This window comes from Dama dama, chromosome 9, assembly GCF_033118175.1.
Source record: "Dama dama isolate Ldn47 chromosome 9, ASM3311817v1, whole genome shotgun sequence".
Taxonomy (NCBI): domain Eukaryota; kingdom Metazoa; phylum Chordata; class Mammalia; order Artiodactyla; family Cervidae; genus Dama; species Dama dama.
In genome coordinates, this window is record NC_083689.1 from 26439385 (window position 1) to 26462202 (window position 22818).

General features: G+C 40.3%; 1 protein-coding gene across 9 annotated transcripts in view; it reads right to left on the reverse strand.

Annotated features, from left to right (window-relative positions):
- Nucleotides 1–6354: 6354 nt before the first annotated feature.
- Nucleotides 6355–22818, reverse strand: part of CDC42SE2 (CDC42 small effector 2) — a 118005-nt gene continuing 101541 nt past the window's right edge. For 8 of the 9 annotated variants that reach the window (XM_061150842.1, XM_061150843.1, XM_061150838.1 and 5 more), the window contains 3 exons: nt 17609–17710; nt 9393–9508; nt 6355–8937 (listed from right to left, as the gene is read on the reverse strand). In XM_061150842.1, coding sequence (XP_061006825.1) covers nt 9410–9508; nt 17609–17710 — 201 coding nt within the window. In that variant the 3' untranslated portion in view covers nt 6355–8937; nt 9393–9409. The remainder of the gene's footprint in view (nt 8938–9392; nt 9509–17608; nt 17711–22818) is intronic. The other variant, XM_061150839.1, reaches the window with a different exon arrangement.

The window sequence follows — 22818 nt, forward strand, 5'->3', positions numbered from 1 at the left end:
TGTCGGTCATGTTCCCATGAACCCTTTTAGCAAGATCTCAATTGTGAAAGCACCATTTCTACTGGCATAACATGTTGAACACAAGATAAACTCTCAGTTTATCCCAAGTTTGCACTTAAGAGGAATAGAGAAAAGGATGTCGGGTGACTGAGTGATTTGCATTTCTCAGCTGTATGTCCCAAGTTTGTTGGGAAGCGGTTCTCATCAGACACTTGATTATGTCTGTAAATGTCATACTTTTCTTAATGTTTCCCTCTCCTTTCCTACTCTGCTGTCACTTTAAACATTTTTTAAATTTATTTTTAATTGGAGGATAATTGCTTTACAATGTTGTGTTGGTTTCAGCCATGTGTGAATCAACCAGTGGGTATACATGTGTGCCCTCCCTCCTGACCCTCTCCGGCCGTCCTAGCCTCTGGGTTGTCACAGCACCAGGTTTGAGCTCCCTGTGTTATACAGTGACTGCCCGCTAGCTATCTGCTCTGCAAATGATGATGTGTATGTTTCAGTGCTACTCTCAATTCAGCTCCTTCCCCTGCTGTGTGTCTTTTCTGTCTGTATTCTGCCCTGCAAATAGGTTCATCAGTACCATTTTTCTAGATTGCATATATATGCGTTAAATATCTGCTGTTGCTTTTGAACACCTAATCTGTTCTTTGATTTGCTAAGCATTTACCTACCGATATGCTTAAGTGAAAATTGTTACCGACCTGGGCCCTTGGACTCTTAATCAATTCACACTGGTAAGTGGCCAGAGAATTTCAGGCAAGACTTTATCAGAGCTTACATAGCACAAGGAAGTCAAAGCAAGAAACATCCTTGCCTGCCTCCCCAGGAGGAGCTGCTTGGGTCCTTAAATGGAGCAACAACAGGGCAGGTTCATGGGTTGGAGAGCAGGCAGAACTTAGGTGATCTGCCCCCCGCAGGGACCATGTGCACACCCCGCTTTTGCTCCTGGCACTCCCCAGATGGCGGGCTTGCTCACTGCTGCATACAGTTACCCCAGTTGCTCCTGCTACAGTTAGTCACTTAAAGTTTCTTTGTATCCTGTTGCTCAGGGAGATGTCTGTCCAGGTGTACACACCCCGTAGAGGAGCCCAGGTCCCAGTCTATCTCAGGATCACATCCTCAAAGTTCATTCACATTGTTGGATGTGTCAGGATTTTTCTTAACACTGAATAGTATTTCCTTGTTTAGTATATACTGCACTATTTCTATTCAGCTGTCAGTGAACACTTGTGTCACCTCTGTATCTTGGCTGTTGTATATAATGCTGCTATATTCTTGTGTACAAATATGTCTGAGACTCTGCTCAGTTCTTCTGAATATGTAACCAAAAGTAAGATCATATGGTGGTATTTTCAAGTTTTTTCTGATGACCCTCTGTAGTTTTCCATGGCATTTGCACCATTTTACATTCCCACCAGGATGCACAGGGTTCCAATTTCTCCATATCTTCACTAACATATTATTTTCTGGGTTTTTTGTTTTTAACCAAAGCCATATATCTTATTGAGTGTGAGGTGCTATCTCATTATGGTTTTGATTTGCATTTCCCTCATGATTAGTGATGTTAAGCATTTTTTATATGCTTATTAGCCATTTGTTTATCTTTAAAGAAATGTCTATTCAGGTCCTTTACCCACTTTTTAGTTGAGTTGTGTGTTGTTATTGACTTGTAGTTCTTTGTATATAATATATATAACCCTTTGTCAGATATAAGCTTGGCAATATTCTCCCATTCTGTAAGTTACCTTTTTATTCCCTTGATTGTATTTTTTTGATGTACAGAAGGTACTTTTGTAGTAGTCTGGTTTTTCTGTTTACTTTTGTTGCCTGTGATTTGATGTCTTATCCAAAAATATCATTGCAAATTCACTGTCATGAACCTTTTTTTTCATGGTTTCTTCTAAGAGTTTCATTGTTTTAAGTCTTCCGTTAATGTGTTTGATCCACTTTTTGTATATCGTGCATGGTAATAGTCTACTCTTGTGTCCTCTTCAAAATTGGTATGTTGAAACCCTACTGCCCTATGTGATGGTATTAGTAGGTCAGCCTTTGAGAATTGTTTACATCATGGGGACTTTGCCCTGAATGGAATTGCTGCTCTCAGAGGCTCCAGAGAGAGCCCTTGCCTCTTCCACCATGTGAAGACACAGCAAGAGGACACCTGCTATGAGCCAGGAAGAATGGCCTCACCAGAAGGAACCACACTGGCACCTTGATCTTTGACTTCCCAGCGTCCAGAACGGTAAGAAATAAATCTCTGTTGTTTATATACAGTATCTAGTCTGTGGTATTTTGTTGTAGTCGTCTGAACAAATTGACATGGTTCACCTTTATCCTGTGTGTGCATATCCAATCTCCCCTGAACCGTTTGTGGAAAAGACTGGCCTAAGCATCCTTGTTGAAAATCACTGAACCAGACACAGGAAAGTTTATTTCTGGGCTTCCTATTCTAGTGGTCTATGTATCTCTTTATGATAGTACTACACTGTGGTAATTACTGTAGATTTATAGGAAGTTTTGAAGTATAATACCTCCAACTTTGTTCTTTTTGAAGATTATTTTGGCACTCTCAAAGGTCCCTTGAGATTCCATGTGAACATTAGGATGGATTTTTATAGAGTACATTAAATCTGTAGGTCATCTGGTGTTAGTGGCATCTTAATAGTATTAATTTATTCATGTATTTAGTTTTCAGCATGCAAGTCTTTTGCCTCCTTCAATTCAGTAGCTCAGTCGTGTCCAACTCTTTGTGACCCCAAGGACTGCACATACCAGGCCTCCCTGTCTATCACCAACTCCTGGAGTTTACCCAAACTCAAGTCCATTGAGTTGGTGATACCATCCAAATCATCTCATCCTCTGTTGTCCCCTTCTCCTCCCACCTTCAATCTTTCCCAGCATCAGGGTCTTTTCCAGTGAGTCAGCTCTTCACATCAGGTGGCCAAAGTATTGGAGTTTCTGCTTCAACATCAGTCCTTCCAATGAACACTCAGGACTGATCTCCTTTAGGATGGACTGGTTGGATCTCCTTGCAGTCCCAGGACCCTCAAGAGTCTTCTCCAACACCACACTTCAAAAGCATCACTTCTTCGGTGCTCAGCTTCCTTTATAGTCCAACTCTCACATCCATACATGACTACTGGAAAAACCATAGCCTTGATTAGATGGACCTTTGTTGGCAAAGTAATGTCTCTGCTTTTTAATATGCTGTCTAGGTTGGTCATAACTTTCCTTCCAAGGAGTAAGCGTCTTTTAATTTCATGGCTGCAGTCACCATCTGCAGTGATTTTGGAGCCTAGAAAAATAAGTTCTACCACTGTTTCCCCATCTATTTGCCATGAAGTGATGGGACCGGATGCCATGATCGTAGTTTTCTAAATGATGACTTTTAAGCCAACTTTTTCACTGTCCTCTTTCACTTTGATCACGAGGCCCCTTAGTACCTCTTCACTTTCTGCCATAAGGGTGGTGTCATCTGCATATCTGAGGTTATTGATATTTCTCCCGGCAATCTTGATTCCAGCTTGTGCTTCTTCCAGCCCAGCATTTCTCATGATGTACTCTGCATGTAAGTTAAATAAGGACAGTGACAATATACAGCCTTGATGTACTCCTTTTCCTATTTGGAACCAGTCTGTTGTTCCATGTCCAGTTCTAACTGTTGCTTCCTGACCTGCATACAGAATTCTCAGGAGGCAGGTCAGGTGGTCTGGTATTCCCATCTCTTTCAGAATTTTCCACAGTTCATTGTGATCCACACAGTCAAAGGCTTTGGCATAGTCAATAAAGCAGAAATAGACATTTTTCTGGAACTGTTGGCTTTTTCTGTGACTCAGCAGATGTTGGCAATTTGATATCTGGTTCCTCTGATTTTTCTAAATCCAACTTGAACATCTGGAAGTTCACAGTTCATGTACTGTTGAAGCCTGGCTTGGAGAATGTTGAGCATTACATTAGTAGCATGTGTGAGATGAGTGCATCCGTGCAGCAGTTAGAGTAGTCTCTGACATTGCCTTTCTTTGGGATTGGAATGAAAACTGACCTTTTCCAGTCCCATGGCCCCTGCTGGCATATTGAGTTCAGTACTTTCACAGCATCATCTTTCAGGATTTGAAATAGCTCAACTGGAATTCCATCCCCTCCACTAGCTTTGCCTCCTTGGTTAAATTTATTCCTTAGTGTACAAAAACATAACTAATTTTTGTGTGTTCTGTATCTTGTCAGTTGTGTGTGAAGTGAGATCTGATAACTTTGCCTTTTCTTTGTCTGTTCCGGCTAGGACTCCTAGTGTTTTGTTCAAAGTAGTGAAAGCAGACATCTACATTCTTGGTTCCTGACCTCGTCAGTCTTTCATCATTGGAAATGAATGGCATCATGCTTGTGGCCTTTTCATGTATGAGCTTTGTTTTGTTTAGTTTCCTTCTAGTCCTGGTGTGTTGAGTGTTTTTATTGTGAAAGGGTCTTAAGGTTTGTCACAGAGATGACCAAATGGGGCTTCCCCCCATCGCTCTGCAAACATGTATTACAGAGACTGACTTTTCTTTTGTTGAGATATTTGTGCTTTCCTGGAATAAATCTCACTTGGTCATCATGTATCATTCTTTTAATGTGCTGGTGAATCCTGTTTGCTATTATTTTGTTGAGGATTTTTGCACTTATTTCTTTTCTTGCTGCTTTTATGATTGTCTTTGACTTTTGATTAAATCTTGGTGTTGGCCTCTTTGGATGTATCCTACTTTGAGTTTTTTAACCTCTTGTTTTTGTATTCGTTTTTGCTATGATCTGAATGTTAGTGTGCCCTGGAGCTCACCTTGCAGTTCTTGAGGTATGGCCTTTGGGAGTGCTTCAGTCATAAGGGTGTAACTCTCAAGAATGGGATTAGTGCCTGACACAGGCCCTCACTGCCCTGGCACCCTGATCTTCCACTCGGAAGCCTCCAGAACTGTAAGAACTAACTTTGTTTCTAAGCCACCCAAATCTAGGGTATTTTATTATAAGATCCCTGACAGCTTTTCCCCACTATTTCTGAAAAGTAAAACATTGTTTTTAATGTTCCCTGACAGTGCCCTAACACACTGCATCCAACAGAGTGGTCCTTGCACCTCATCAGAGGTGGGTGGGCCCGGGTAAAGGTAAGACGTTGGAAAGCCACACAGATTTTTAAAAGCTGGATGTGTGTAGATGGCATCTAGTCTCAACTTCATGAAAAAGGTCACCAGGTCAAGCTCTGAAGATCTTTCTAAAAAAGCATCTTACTTTCTGCTCCTGTAAAGGAGTAAAAACCATTGCCTAGGTGTTTGGTGTATCATTGGTCTAAAGGTGGTGAACACAGGTCTAGTGAGCTGTGAAAGCTCTAGCGAACTCTGGAGAAAATTTGGGGTTAGAATTGATACAGTTTTTATTCTCTTGCTCTTACCTTTCAGTGAGCCTAAAACCATCCTTTAATACCAGAATCACCATTCTTATAGCAATTGTTAAGATACTACTTCAGGATCAGAAAATCCAAGTCTTTGATCTGGGATTTTTTTTTTTCTTTTGTACAAAGATCAGCTAAAAACCTATTAAGATGAGGAGAGTGAGAAGAGAAGGGTAGGGGCAAAAGCAACCCACAGGCTACTTGTACCTGGTAAAAGCATCAACAACAAAACCCTCATCTCAGAAACATCCTCAAAGCTTAGGTGCTGAAATATTAATAGTCAAAGGTAAAATTTAAATTGCTTTTTCACCAGTCTGCTAAAACCATCTTTTTAAGCAGAAGGCATGTAAGAATTTTGCATTTTCAAAATTTTAGCGAATTCCATTCTGACACTTTTTATAGATTTGTCCTACTTTTTGTGCACATGTTATGCATATGCTTTGAAAACATGCACTCCAAATAGACCGCCTCATTAATATACCAACGAGAATTTCTTCAGATCCTTTCATTGTAACCCAGTTTCCCTTTAGAGTTCCTGGCCATGAGATGAGGAAAAATTATTGAAACTTTTTGAGAAACGATTTTCTGATACTTGACTTCCACCCTCACGACAAAGGGTTACCCCTTCCTCAATTTCTGACATCAAAAAGTACCTCCAGACATTTTCAAAATGTTCCCTGGGGAACAAAACTGCCCTCACTTCCTGTGACAATGGAAATATTCTGTAACTCTAATATGATAGTGTGACTGGGAAATAGAACTCTTACCTTTACTATTAAATCCTACATATATACTGTGAGGAAAATGCTTCAGCATGAAAAACTGAGTTGGATACCTTTGTTTAGTAGTCATAACTCAAAATTCACTTACAGCACCTTTTTAGCATTTCTTGTGTTTATTAAATATCTCCTAGAAAGAAAATAACCAAGTCAGGATTGAAAAACATTTATTGAATCAAAATCAAATACTTTTTTATTATCTACAAGCCAACACTGAACTTACTTTATTCAAGAATGAACACAATGTACAAAAAAAGTATGCTTATATTATAAAAATATGTCAATTTTATCTCCTGGGTGCTGAGCAGAAGTCATTTTAAACAAAATCAAGGCAAACTTGCTTTCTATAATAGAACTGCTATAATTTAATAACAAAAGTGAAAGCTAATATATACTCACAAAGTATCTTTAAAGGCCCACTGATAATGCTGCATCGGAAATGCTGAACCCAATCAGCATAGTTCACATTTCCACTCTATGCTCATTGGCACCACTTCACGCCTACATCACAGGAAAGCACCTCTTTTAAGAATGCATGTCATTAGTTAACAGTTGTTAGCACATGTTTCAGCAAAATATTAACAGTCAATTCTATTTAGTTAGCTTCAATTTTCAAATGAGACACACTGTTATCGGGAGCAAATGACATCCCAAGGTTTAAAAACCCACTTATCAACGGGGGAAGTGGACTCCCTAAAAAACCTGTGTCCAAGGTTAGTATCTTAAAATTCTTGGTAATTTTCTTATTTCTTGAGTCATTATTGGCACCTTCCTTGGCATGTGTTCCTGCACACAGTGTGGCTACTTGTGCCTGTCAGAGGCAGCTGCAGAACAATTAGAGGCTAAAGAGAGCAGCCTTTGGCTTACCATGGAGACACGCTCCAGTGCTCACTGGAGAATTTGGTCCTTGGAGAATCAGGAAAGCGAGCGATTGAGAAAAGGAATAAAGTCAAATCATGATGTAGGGAAAAGGGACCAGGGCTCCCTGTACTGTTCTAGGAGTTACACAATTATAAACTCTGTACTAAAGTCACAATAGAAGTAGACTAGCATTATCACTGACACCACCAAACAAGCCATCTTCTTTAAAGAGCGTGCACACCGCAGCGTCCCCGTCAGGACCCTGCCTGCCGAGCAGAACGACAGTGGTCAAGCAAAATCCAGAACGGAGTATCAACACAATGACATCAAATGAATTCAAGTTTAGAAGTTATTAAATTGCAAAATGCCTACTCTGATTGCTAAGCATAAATGTTTTTTGTTGACAGATTCTCTGAGATTGACACCTATGAAGATCAAAACTGCAGAACTAAAGGACTGAATAATCTAGTGCCTGTGGTATAGGGTAACTTAAAAGAACTGGGGGAAGAAATCCTGCCATGTTTTGCCTCTATAAACCCAGTATTTATTCACTTACCTATTTAATAAGAACTTGTGATTAAGGTGAAGAGAGCAGATCTAGATCTCTCTCTATGCAGTTACCTAATTCCTTACTGTTTTCTTCCAGTCTAAATTAGACATAGGATTTTAAATTTCTAATGGAAACCAAACCACTACCAGGCTTAGCGCTATACCCTTATGTGGAAGGAGGAGCATTTATAGAAACACAATTTGTGAAGAATGCTTTGAAGCCCAAGGATTCTTGGCAATACCTTAAATCACCATGCAGGTTGTTATCACAGGCAACACCACAGCCAAATCAACCACTGCTCCTGGCAACTTCCACTGTCCCGAAATGTGAACATGGAGAGGCCCGTGACTCCAGAGTCCGTGCTTAGAAGTAGAGGCTAAGCAGCTCAACAGACTGCTACTGGAAGCCAACTGGATACCACAGTATTAAACATAAACAACTAAAAACGGAGACCGAGCACACACAGAAATGAAGAGCTACTAAAAACATGATGCTCAGAGTCAGGCTGGATGAGGGGATTACCACACACTCGATAGATAACCACACTTGTTTACAATCCCAGGTCCTTGCTCGCAAATAAATAGATCGAACATTTACAACAGAATGAATGCCTTATGAATGCAAGCTTTTCTTTTACTATAATTCTAACTAAATAAAAGTTATACTTCTAAAATAAGCTACAAGTTGCCTTTTTCTGTGAAACTGATGTGACTTGGTGCCACAGCTCACCTTTCTCTAATAGCAGCAGTATCATCCCCCCATGGCAGCCAGGAACTGTCCACCTCTGGCATCCTGTGGGGTCCCACACAAGCAACTTCATAAAGCATGCAGACACTACTCTGCTGCAGTTTCATATGAATAGAAATGATCATTGTGCTTACGGGTCGCTTACCTTCCAAAATATACATAAATGATGACAAATTAACAAATAAAAGCAGGTCTTCACGCTTACCAATAAAATCAATAAGGCAGAGGGGTTGAAGGTGGAAAGAAAAATGGGGGGGAAGAATGCAAAACAGTGCTAGCATTCACAAAAAAAGATCATGCTAAAATCAGATCCATATTCATAAAAATCAAGAATTAAGCCACAATCCAAAGAACTCTGTCCATGAGTCCAAAGGCATGCATGCCAGCTGAAGGAAATGCAGGATTCTTCTGACAAGTTTCTTCAGAGCAGAACAGGAACGTGTCACTGGAGCAATCACAACAGGGTGAACAAGACGCCATCACACTTCTTTTTTTTGTAATTGAAAAGGAAAGAAAAGCAACCATGACCAAAAAAAAATTAACAGTGGGAACAAAACACAGAAATTCACAATGACCTATAAAACCAAAAGAAAAAAACCAAATTATTTTTATACTTTAGGAGTTTCATGCTTCCGTTTAGAAGTTGTCTTTTAAATTTGAAAAGTTTATTATGAAAGATTTACCCATAATGGTGTTAAATATAAAATTACTTCACCACACATGGGATTTCACACAATATCAGTACTCAGTAACTTCATTCATGTTTAAAGGACACATAAGAGATACCCTGTCACCAGAACCTCAGTCAGAGGCTCCCCCAGAACAAGATGTCTGAAAGCATTTAAAGTTTCTCATAAGGAAAACAACAATCTGAAACTAACACCCAAATGCTGTAACTGACTATGAACAAACTATTTTTGCCTTTTCTAGTTAAGTTCACATTTTTTTTTAAATAAGACTTTTATTTTTTGAACAAGAGTCTGAACTAAGCCTCTCCTTGTCAGTGGCCATGGGGCTCTGAGGTACTCACCGAGGAGAAGTCCAGGGCTATCCTGCCTTTGTGTCCACCAGCTGCATCTGCACGTTGGCGGCCATGCCACCCCCGTAGCCTCCCTTGGACTGCATCTGGTTCTGAATGGAGCTGACCTGAGACGAGAAAGGAAAAGAATAGGTCAGGAACTAGGGCCACTGCAACCAGTCAATTCTTTTAAACAGTCTGGCTGGGCTGTTTTTCCCAGAAGGGTACTTTTTGTAGAAAAAAATACATATATCTATATATATCTTTTTATAGACTTAGAAATTGTTTTTCATTATATGGTGAGTGCTAAGCTGGTGGCTGAACCATTCTTTTTCTTTTTTTGCCAAAACACCCCTTACTCCACTTACCTATTACAAAAAAAAAAGTTTTGTAGTTCACAAGGTACATTTCAAAACCAGTCAAAAGGATAAAGATGAATTCAACTTTGTTCCTCAACCACCTTAATTTACAACCATCTCACATATGCAATCACCTCAATTTCTTGGATTAAAATCCGAAAAATAAAGTAGGAAACTGAACCAAAGATAAAGTCCATGTGGTAAAATTTACATAGTATAGTATAGTATTGTATGCATGCTAAAAATGACTTTGGTCGTGTCCTACTCTCTGCAGTGCTACGGACTATAGCCCGCCAGGCTCCTCTGTCCATGGGATTCTTCAGGCAAGAATACTGGAGTGGGTTGCCATGCTCTCCTCCAGGGGGATCTTCCCAACCCAAGGATCGAACCTACATGTCTTACGAATCTCCTGCATTGGCATGTGGGTTCTTTACTACTGGTGCTACCTGTGAAGCTCTAATTATAGTCTTAGTAAAATTAATAAAATGAAGAAGTGTAAGAATTCAAATGAGGATTCAAAGACTTGGAATATTCAAAGGAAGCTTAGCCAGAGGCCACACCCCAAGGGCCAAGTCTGCATATTAAGAAACTGAGTAGTATACCCTTTTCTCCTATGAGCCCAGGGGAATCATTCTCTCCAGCTTTTATCATATGATTAGAGCCCCTGAACTTTATTTGACTCATCCTCTGCTGGGCCTATGATGTCTCCTTAACACACTGGGGGGTTTGTGCGGAAACCTGTGGCCAGCAATTGGTTACGTAAGAGAAGACTGAAACATCTCTAGTCAGTAATGAGTTAACACCCTCAGAACAGGCTGCTCCCAGGTTTACAGAATCACTTCCAAATACAACATCATGTAACCCTCACAACAGTGCCAGGAGGAAGCAGCTAAGAGTGCACCTGTGGAAGCCTAGGCATTCTCCCCTCAACCCTGATAAAGGCAGAACCCCAGGCCTGCACACTCCTTTTACCTGTGACCGTGCTGTGTGGCCCCAGGTGTGCCATATACCCTCCAGGACTTCACACCCCTCGCCACAGCCCTGCCCGGCAGAGGGACAGGACCCTGCCCCACCCACCAGGGGGCTTCCACAAGCCTCAGGACCACTCGGGGAAGGCACTACAAGAAGAGGAACCATGATCCTGCAGCCAGCATAAAGGAGTTCATAAACAGACAAAATGAGATGGCAGAGAAATGTGCAGAGAAATGTTTCGGATGAAGGAACAAGATAAAAACTCACAAGAAACAACTAAATGAAGAGACAGCTACAAAAAAAAAAAAAAAAGAATTTAGAGTAATGATGGTTAAAATGGTCCAAGATCTTCGAAGAAGAATGAGGCACAGATTGAGAACTTACAAGAGATGTTTTACAAAGAGTTACAAGATGTAAAGAACAAAGAGATACCAACAATACAATACCTGGAATGAAAAATACACTAGAAGGAAACAACGGCAGAATAAATGAGGCATAAAAAATAAACAGCTGGAAACAGAATGGTAGGAATCACTGTTAAGGAACAGACCAAAGAGAAAACAATGGAAGGAAACAAGGACAGTCTCAGATACCTCTGGGACATTAGACACACCAACATGTACATCATAGGGGTGCTAGAAGGAGAAGACAGAAATATATCCGAAGAGGTATAGCTGAAAACTTCCCTGACGTGAGGAAGGAAACACTCAATCTAGGATGTGCAGAGTGGCTCACAGAAGATGAACTCAAGGAGGGACACACTGAGACACACTGATCAAACTGACAAAAGATAAAGAAAAAATATCAACAGCAATAAGGAAGGCCAACACGTAATATACAAGGAAATCCCCATTAATTTATCAGCTGATTCTTCCATATAAACTCTGCAGACCAGAAGGGAGTAGCATTATATATTCAAACTAATGAAAGACAGAGATGGAAAATCTCTATACAGTCAGCAAAAGCAAGTCCGGGAGCTGATTGTGGCTCAGATCATGAACTCCTGATTGCAAAATTCATGCTTAAATTGAAGAAAGTAGGGAAAACCTAGGTCATTCAGGTATGACCTAGATCAAATCCCTTAGATTATACAATAGAAGTGACAAATAGATCTGAGAGAGTGCCTGAAGAACTATGGATGGAGGTTTGTAACACCATACACAGGAGGCAGCCATGATCAAAACTATCCCCAAGAAAAAGAAATGCAACAAGGCAAAATGGTTGTCTAGGAGACCTTAGGCCCAATCATGAGTATGAAAATGAAATGGTGATTAGAAAATGTCCAACAAACGGAAGTCCAGGATCTGATGGCTTCACAGACTAACTACATCACATGTTGAGAAAAGAGTTAACACCTATCCTTCTGAAACTCCTTCCAAAAGACTGAAGAAGAAATATTCCCAAGGTCATTTTATGAGGTCAACTTCACCCTAACACCAAAACCAGACAAAGATACCACCAAAAAAAAAAAAAAAAAGTAAAGAAAATTACAGGCCAATATCACTGATGAACAAAGATGCAAAAATACTCCCAACTGTACATTAAAAGGATCATATACTATGATCAAGTGACATTTATCCCAGGGTTGTAAGAATTTTTAAGTATCTGTAAATCTATGTCACAATCCATTGTCACATTTATTCAACATAGTTTCAGAAGTCCTAGCCATGACAATCAGAGAAGAAAAAGAAATAAAAGGAATCCACACTGGAAAACAAGTAAGACTGTCACTGTTTGCAGAGGATATGATACATGATACATAGAAAATCCTAAAGATGCCACCAGAAAACTACTAATCAATGAATTCAGTAAAGTTGCAGTGTACAAAATCAGCACACAGAAATCTTTTTCATTCCCATACACTAACAACAAAGACCAAAAAGAGAAATTAAGGAAAGAATCTCATTTACCATCACATCAAAAACAATAAAAAAAAACCCAGGAATAAGTCCACCTAAGGAGAAAAAAGACCTCTACTCTGAAAACTATAAGATGTTGATGAAAGAAATCAGAGATGACAGAGATAGCAGGATATACACCATGTCCTTGGATTGGAACAATCAGTACTGTCAAAATGAGAATACTACCCAAGGCAATCTACATATTTGATTTGATTCGTATTAAATTAGCAATGTCATTTTTCACAGAACTAGAAGAAAAAGTTATTAAATTTATATGGATACAGGAAAGACCCCAAATAGCCAAAGCAATCCTGAGAAAGAAAATCAAAGCTGGAAGAAACAGGTTCCCTGACTTCAGACTATACTATAAAGCAACAGTTATCAAAGTAGTATAGTACCGGCACAGAAATGCAGATCAATGGAACAGGATAGAAAGCTGGAAATAAGTTCACCCATCTATGGCCACCTAATCCATCACAAAAGGAGGCAAGAGTATACACCGGAGAAGAGACAGTCTCTTCAGTAAGCAGTGCTGGAAAAACTGGACAACTACACACAAAAGAATGAAGTAAGAACACTCCCTAACACCGTTCACAAAAATAAACTGGAAATGGGTCAAAGACTTAAATGTAATAAGGCCAAACCCTATAAAAGTCTTAGAAGAAAAGATAGAACATGGACATAAATTGCAGCAAGATATGTTTGAATCCACCTTCTAAAGAAAATAAATGAATGGTACCTAACTAATTAAACTCAAAAACTTCTACACAGCAAAGGAAACCATAAACAAAATGAAAAGACAACCCACAGAATGGGAGAAAATATTTGCAAATGTGGCAACCAACAAGTGAATAATTTCCAAAATATACAAACAGCTCATGCAGTTGTATGTCAAAAAAAGCCCAATCAAAAAGTGGGCAGAGGATATAAACAGACATTTTTCCAAAGAAGACACACAGATGGCCAAAAAGCACATTTAAAGGTGCTCAACACTGCTAATTATCAGAGAAATGCAAAACTAAACTACAGTGGGGTATCACTTCACAAGGGTCAGAATGGCCATCATTAGCAAAAGTCGTCAAACAATAAATATTGGAAAGGGAGTGGGGGGAAAGGGAACCCTCCTACTGTTTATGGGAATGTAAACTGGTACTGCCACCACAGAGAACAGGATGGAGGTTCCTACTATATGACCCAGCAGTCCCACTCCTGGGTGGGCATATATCCCGAGAAAACTGTAATACAGAAGGATACACGCACCCCTATGTTCACAGCAGCAGTGCTTACAATAGCCAGGCAACCTAAGTGTCCACTGACAGAGGAATGAATAAAGAGAATGTGGCAGATACAGACAATGGATTTTTATTACTCAGCTCTTTAATAGAATAAAAATGCCATTTGCAGAAATATGGATGGACTTAAGAGATTGCCATACTGAGCAAAATAAGAAAGACAAGTGTATGATATCTCACATGCAGAATCTTAAAAAAAAAATGGTACAAATGAACTTATGTACAAAACAAAGAGTCACAGGTGCAGAAAACAATATTATGGTTACCAAGGGGAAAGTGGGTGAGAAGGATACACTGGGAGGTTGGGACCATATAAAAAATAGATAACTATTACAAAGAAGGACCTACTGTATAGCACAGGGAATTCTACTCAGTACTCTGCAATGACCTCTACGGGGGAAGAATCTAAAAAAAAGTGGATATGTGTATGACTTATTCATTTTGCTGTATACCTGAAACTAATACAATGTAAATCAATTATATTCCAATAAAATAATTTTAATAATGAAATAATGCCATTCACAGCACAATGAACGGACCTAGAGATTATCATACTAAGTGAAGTCAATCAGAGACAAACATCATCATTCATGTGGAATCTAATTTAAAAAAAAAAAGAACTTATTTATAAAACAGAAAGATTGACAGATATCAAAAACAAACTAATGGTTCCCAAAAGGGGAACACAGGAGGAAGGGATAAATCACATACACTAGTATATATGACACATAACCAGCTAGGCCCTACTGTATAGCACAGGGAAGTCTACTCAATATTCCATGATAATCTATATGAGAAAACAATGTAAAAACAATATGTGGATAACTGAATCACCTCGTTCTACACCTGAAACCAACACAACATTGTAAATCAACTATACTCCAAAAATAGAATCCAATGACTTCAACTGTAATCCTAATTTATTCATTAATACTGTAACTCTGGATGAACTCTTTATCTTCTGTGAATATCAGGTTTCCTACTTGTAAAATGATTAAAGATGATACTCTCTCCTAACCATATTACAGGGCTACTTTCTAGTGAGATGAAAATGCTAGGGTATCTTTTTTATTCTGGCCGAGCTGCATGGCATGTGGAATCGTAATTCCCCAAGCAGAGATGCATCCCACGACCCCTGGCACTGGAAGAGTGGAGTCTTAACCACTGGCCCACCAGGGAAGTCCCAGTGGGGCATTTTCTTGCTTTACCAAAACAAAGGCACAAGGTTATCTGCAAACTCTAAAGTGCTCTTAGTATATCCTATCTTGGTTTGTATCAATCAGAAGCATTTTGGAAACAGAATGAGAATCACACTGGATTGCTAGGAGCAGGAGGAATAGAAGGTCATGGCCTGACAGATTCGGAGTGAGGCAGGTTTAAATACATTCTAATTGAAAATAATAAAACATAAAATGCATAGCTTATTTGCATCCAATGTTTAAGGTGAGAACATGTGATTGGATCTTAAATGGTTACGTTTTCACTCATTTACTGAAAAATTCACTTATGTGGAACTAACTCCAGTGATACCACATGAGTTACTGCAATATCTATATTCACATGACTAAACAACTAGTTTAGGTAAGAGTATCTTAAAAAAGAAACTAAAATCCACAGGTCTGTTTAAGCAAGCCTGCTCCGCCTGAGGAGGCTGTGGCCCACAGCCCATCAGTTCACTTCCCGCTCCTTTCTGCAACACCAGGTTTTGTGGCACAAACTTGGATTTTACCGTGGTGCCAAGTAATTTCCTACCTAACACAACATGTTATCCTAGACTTTATAGGTATCCTAGGCCTATTTACAACAACACGTTTATATTTTTACATGGTACATTCATAATGCCATGCAGATTCTAAGCAAGACAAATCTGTTTTTCTTCCAAAAGTCAATTATTTAGTTTGAATCTGGATTTCCAGTAAGTAACCCTCATCACTCACATGAAACGTTGGGCTGGATGAGTTACAAGCTGGAATCAAGATTACTGGGAAAAATATCAACAACCTCAGGTAAGTGGATGATACCACTCTAATGGCAGAAAGTGAAGAGGAACTAAAGAGCCTCTTGGTGAGCGTGAAGGAGAAGAGTGAAAAGGCTGGCTTAAGACTCAATATTAAAAAAAAAAAAAAAAAAAAGACTCAATATAAAAAAAAGTAAGATCATGGCATCCAGTCCCATCATTTCATGGTAAATAGAAGGGGAAAACACAGAAACAGTGACAGGACAGATTTCCTCTTCTTGGGCTCTTCTGACTCTTGCGACCCCATGGATTGTAGCCCACTAGGCTCCTCTGTCCATTACATTTGCCAGGCAAGAATACTGCAGTGGGTTACCATTTCCTTCTCCAGGGGAATATTCCTGACTCAGGGATCGAACTTGGGTCTCCTGTGTTGCAGGTGGATTCTTTACCGACTGAGCTACAAGGGAAGCTCTTTTTTGCCTACATAGTTAAATTTTTATGAACACAAGTAGGGAAGACAACGTGTTATGAGAAAGAAATTAAAATTCATCAGCTATAATAAATTTGAAGCCATTCATTCTATTTATCTTTGTCACAATGACCTTAATATTAACAACGGTTAACAGTCCATTTGTTCTCATCATTCCACACTGATCCAGGAAACAAAGCTACTGAATCGTATTTTAACAGCAACCCGATGCCTCTTACATTTCCACAAAAGCAGCTCAGTGTACTTTTCCTACAGACTTAAAACAAACAAGCTGTTTCCTTTCCAGGAAGCTACAAATGTCATCCCTTAGCTTACCCAGTAACTGCAGTGACAAACTTGTTTGCTGTATCCAGGATACCCATCTACCTATTTCACAAGTCTGTCCTCCTGTTGAGTTTTTTGTGAACACTGTCCAGTAAGTGAGCACACAATGCAGCATGTCTGGTTTATGAAAGCCTCACTGACTCTCTGGTTCTAAACACCTGAGGGAACATTCAGACACACGTGCGTACTTGAGATCTGGGGGGAAAGTGGCTCTGGATACACGGTCATTTGCTTCAGGGCAAGGATGAGACACAGCCCATATAAAAACCCCCTCTACTGGTTTCTATTACACTACTCTTTATTTCTCTTAGATGCAAATTAGGGAGTAAGAGTTCAACTGAGTATATATATCTAAAGTCTCTTCTGAAGTTCACTGAAACCTCTATAAAAAAGAGCAAATATGTACAACTTTTAATCCTCTGCTAGGTGCATGAGAACTTATGTTACAGTAATAAATAAATTGTAAGCATTCTAACATCAGATAAAGGCTCATATTTTATAAGGTAAATGGGACAAATACATTTGCAAAGGCAACTAACTGAACTTAAGAGAACAAAAAGGAGATTAAATATTACTAAAAAGCTGCCCTCAAAGTTGCTGGGTGGGGGGGGGTGGGTGGGACGGGGGGAATGGTGGCATGAGAATCCATGAGATAGTAATTTCCTTTCTGAACTCAAATCCTTTAAAAATTTTAAAGCGGTTTTTCAGAAGAAACGTACCTACAAAGAGTTTAGTACAAACAGAAAAACACGTGGCTTGACAAAGCTAAAGATGATTTCACTTTCATTTCCTTCTCTCCCATGCTCACAGAAGTAAGTGTATTAAATGTCTGTGACTCAGTGGGCACAGTGCAGTAGTTAAGAACCTACGCACTTGCCGGACGCACACGACATGCCCCCAGGCCCCACCCCCGTGTTCCGCCCTTGTACTTACAGAGTTCATCCCACTGAACAGGTCACCTGACCCCACGTGAGCTGTGTGCACGAAGTTTGTGGGCTCTCCAATCATACTTCGGTCAATCCGCCGGCGCCTTTTCTAAAATATAAGGAATAATGTTCAGAAAATGGTCTTGTTAACAAAAAACTTATTCTGGTAGATTTATACATTATACACAAATGACTCTTCTATGAAAAATGCTTTTGCCCAGGACAAGAAAATACCTAAATCTTGGTATCACCACAACCATCTCCTACGATGAACTCCCTCAGAGAAATATATCCAAGAAAAACAAAAAAAAAAATTGGTAAAGTAAAATAATATTGAGAATTTAAAATAGATTATTTGATCAAACTTTGGCCATCCATATATTTGTATAATAACCGTTTAAGTCTTATTCTTAAAAAAGAAATATGTAAAAGTATCATCTGTAACCATTGTTCATAATAAAGAAGACAGTATGGCGTAAGTACTGAATTCTGAGTTCAAACAGAACATTCTACGTCTCATCATTAAACACTGATGCTATTTGATGGTTATTACTTAGATGACAGCCAACTGCCCTTTCCTGCTGGAGTCAATCTGTCAACTGGTGGTACAGGGGAGGTTTGGTTCCAGTCCAGTCACTGATTTCTGGTCTCTTCTGGCTGAAAGTTACAAACAGTCACCCGAGCTGTGCTCACCGCCTCCCCCTCGTTTCTGACACCCACACCCCAGCAGCTTCTCAGCTACAGGTTGCAGCAGCCCTTGCTCCACCAATACGCCCTCCACAGCACTAGGGACACTTCCTTACTCTGCTGCTGTGTTCAACTGAACCATCCAAGATTTTTCAAGAGATGAAGGTTATTTTAAATCAGACCCAAGTTTTCCATCACTCCTTAGATTCTGTGATCGACTCAAAGAGGCCACGGGCACAGCTGGCTTAGTGTCCTAATGCCAACTCTGTGTAGCCCCATCTTCTTCCCTTTCAACAGAATACTTCTCCTGAAAACGCCACCCGCATCAAAACTAACACAGGTTACAAACTTGTGGAACTAGGTCAGGTTGCCTTTGAACATGGTATTTTATGTCTCCGGCCCCTGAAATGTTTCTTTGCATATGATAAATCCTAAAAACTTACCCAAGTGACAGCTCTTCAGGGCTAGACTGTGATTGTCTATAAAACCACAAAAGTGGCGTGTTCATACATTAATTTTAGAGCTAAAATAGATATTATTTTACTGTCCTCTACCTTTTATTGCCACAGAACCCCAAAAGAAGTCTCAGAGTTCAACAGTGACTCTGGACCATCTCCAGGTTCATTGGTTTTCTCTTCCAGTATTCTGTATGGCATATGGGGATCCCTCTCTAGCTGAACACAAATTTTGCTACAGTGTACAAAAAGTTTCTTGTATTATTTCTTTGATATTTCTCCTTATGTTCTTTGTTTGCTATTTCTAGAGCTTCCGTTATGTGGACATCCCAACGTGCTTGTGTGTCTGAGAAGCGTGGGGGTGAGGAGGAGGGAGAGAGTGTGTGTGTAATTTTCCTAGTTTCATCCATTATTTGTTTCCTTTGTATAGTTTCATTGTATAAAAAAAACTCACTTCATCCTCTATAGGAATCCACATTGCGTTCTTGTAGGCCAAAGAGTAAATATTTTAAGCCTGCAGGCCACACAGTCTGCCAAAGCTTTGAGCCCACTCTATTATCACAGTAGGTAAGGAGCTACAGACAAGCAGAGAGCAGGTGAGAACAGAAGTGTTCGATTTAACTGTTAGGCAAAAAAAGGGTGGCTTGTAAGTTCTGGTTTAGTGACCTTAGCCCTAGATTGGAAATTTTTTTCAGTGGTAGATACATTATTATTTTTTCCATTATAATTTTGTGGGGAAGCTCTTTGTTTGCAGTTATTTTCTAATCTGAGACTTTCTATTACATGATTTCTTTTTTTCTCTCAAAAGTACCTGATTGAATAAATTATCATCTGCAACAAGAGGTGTTAAAAGTCTCTAACAACCTCAGAGCCAACTCACTAGAAAAGAACGTGATGCTAGAAGGATGGAGGGCAGGAGAAGGGTGTGACAGAGGGTGAGATGGTTGGATGACATCATCAACTCAATGGACATTAGTCTGATCAAAGGAGATAGTAACAGGGAAGCCTGATATGCTGCAGTCCCCAGGATTGCCAAGAGTCAGACACGACTGAACAACTGTAATAGCTAGAAGTAAAATATTCATTCCTTTACTTCCCCAAATTTAATTACTTCAAGCCCCTTTTTAAAGGGTTAAGATTCAATCCATCCCTGGGGCCCTGTCCCCTAGGGCTATACAAAGACTTCAGGTTAAAAGGCTTGTCAGCAAGCCAAATAAGAGTCTAGATCCTTTGTCTATGTTCTTCAGTCTTCTATTTCTTAGCAAAACATACCAACTTTCTGCTATCTTTACACAGTGCTACTTAAGGAACCTCACAGACTCCCTGCCCCTGACCACAGATGTGTCGCCTACAGCCATCCTTCAATGTGGGCGGCCAAGTGCCACCAACGCAGTCTCTTCCACCCTGTTTCCCATGTTCCCCCTAGACTGAGTCTGTCTATCTCTGTTCACCAAATTGAACAAAGTTCCCTTCATACTATTCTCATCTGAGATGTAACAGCACAAGTGCCTACATGATCCTTGAGAAGCAGTGCTACCTTCTCTTTTCTAGGATTAAGGAAGGGAAGAGACAATGCAAATAACTAGTTTTGTGCCTATTTTTTTCTTGATAATATACTGCTACATTTCCATTAAACTTGTCTTATTAGAAAGCTATGTTTCTCCAAGCACATCCAAATGCATCTGCACCAGAACAGGACACGAATTTTCTTGACACCTGATCGGGACAAACAGCTGGGGTTTCTTCCCCAGGATGCCCCTTGACTGACAGATAAAGGAGGAGGCTGCCAGGTTCTTGGCACACTCCAGACATAAGCAGAAAAGGGGAGATGTCTACAGATGAAGACAACGGTCAGCAGTTATATTCCCTGGACTCACGGCATCTATAGAACTGCGGACTTTGTGCAGACCAGCCTGAAGGGGCCACAGCTCCCAAGTTCAGAGGGCGCCGCCTGGCTCAGCTAGAGGGCCCCCTAAAGCAAGCAATGGACTGGCCCATTTCAGAGAGTAAGAGCCAGTAACACTTCCATATCGTTCTTGCCCCATGAATACACGAGACTTCTAATAGTTCTGAATCCACATCATCTCCTTCAGAAGGGTGTGTCTGGGGCTTAGCAGGTGGCTACACCAGGCCCATGAATCTACATTACGTGAGTTATTCCAACAGTTGAATTATTGCAGGAAGATGCAGGGAGAAAGGAGTCACCATGGTGCGCTGAGACCACCAGCTCTCTCACCCAGAAATGTTTCCTGAAAGATTAATGAACGGATGTGCTTGTAGATCGATATGCTTCTGAAGTAGGTGTAGTAATATGCACTCAAAAACAATAACACAACGAGCATGCTGAATGAGAGAGGATGCTCAAGAGGAGACAGCTGTACTGACTCAAAGGACAGGAAGACATCAACATGCTTGTATCATAGCAATTATGTTGGGTGACTAATTTATAATCTGAAAATAATGACTACTTTTCAACTTGAACTTTATGGAGCTGGGCATCACACTTTTTCTTTAGACTTTACTTCATGACATCTAGTCTAACCTTGATTTTAGGGTAAAAAAGCAGAAGTTTCAACCCTCCCTTCTTTAAGGCTAGAAGGAGCACAGCTTGTTAAGCAGGGGAATGACATGATCAAAAGGGTTCCAAAAGGCTACCATGATAGCTACAATGGAAGGCAGGGTGGAGGGCACCAAAAGGAAAGTTATTATAATGATGTTGGTTAAAGGAGTTTACTTAATTTCAACTAACAATAGCAGAAATGGAAAGTGCAGACTGAAGCTAAAATCAAAACCATTTGGTTGTTGACTGGATTTAAGAACTAGTGAAAGGTAAAAGTTATGAAAGATGTACAGATTTCAGATCTGAATACAGGGTATATGACTTGCTGGATTAGATAATACTGGGGGAAGAGTCTTGCTGGAAGAATCATACTGGAAGAAGATGAAAGATTCTGTTTAAGCACACTAAATTTGAGACTTCCCCAGTGGTCCAGTGGCTAAGACTCCACACTCCCAATGCAGGGGGCCTGGGCTCCATCCCTGGTCGGGGAACTAGATTCCACAAGCCACAGCTGAGAGTCCCCATGACACAATTAAAAATCGCGCACAGTGCAATGAAGACGGTCAATCCCGCGTGCCACAACTAAGACCCGGCAGCCAAACAAATAAATGGGGGAAAAAAAAGACACACGGAATCTGAGATATCTATGAGAGATTCAAGTGAGGCCTCTCAAATGATACTCAGCATGCCTCACATTCAAGTGAACTGAATACACAGATACAGGATTCTGAAAAGGGCTAAACTAGAGATGAGAAACTAGAATCACCAGAATGAAGCGGTCTGAGTTAATGAGACTTCCTAGGAAGAAAAGTGCAGAGAAAAACACTCTTTATAAGGCTGGATGAGGAAAATAAGCCATTAAAGGAAGCCAAAAAGGAACAGTCTAGGAGTCAGGAGGAAAGTCAGATGTGGGTTCTCCAAGTGTTAAGAGGGGGATTAGGTGACACGCTGCAAAGCCGGTGGGAGGTCAGGTGAAGAGAAGCATGTCCCCTGGACTCAGCACCTACTCAGCACGTTGGTGATCCTGCGCCCGCCGTGACGGGAGCGCCAGACATCAGGGGAGTGGCGGGCTTCCAGGAGACGGGGAAGTGAGAACTCGGCACAGGGGACGGGACAGGGTCTGGCCTCTGAACGGGGAGGACACAGCTCAGCTCAAGGGAGAAGAGGAAACCAGCACAGACTGGATTTTTTTCCTTCACAATGAGAAAGACTTGCTTATGCTTAATTTCTGACGTGACAGATCAGAAAAGAAATAGAAGGTAAAGAAAAATGAAGGGTTATCAATATTCTAAGTCCTCCAGAGGAGGGAGGAAGGACGGGATCCAGACCCGGGCTGAGGTGGTCTTCAGACTTCTGTTACTACTTTCTGAGTCAGAAACCTAGATTCTGAGCATAACTAAGTGTTTTAAGACACAAAACTGAAATATTTTTCAGGCACAAGTCAGACACGTGAAGAACAGCCCACTTTTCTGGTGTGCCGTACCGAGAGCACGGGGTAGAGACAAGAATTAAATC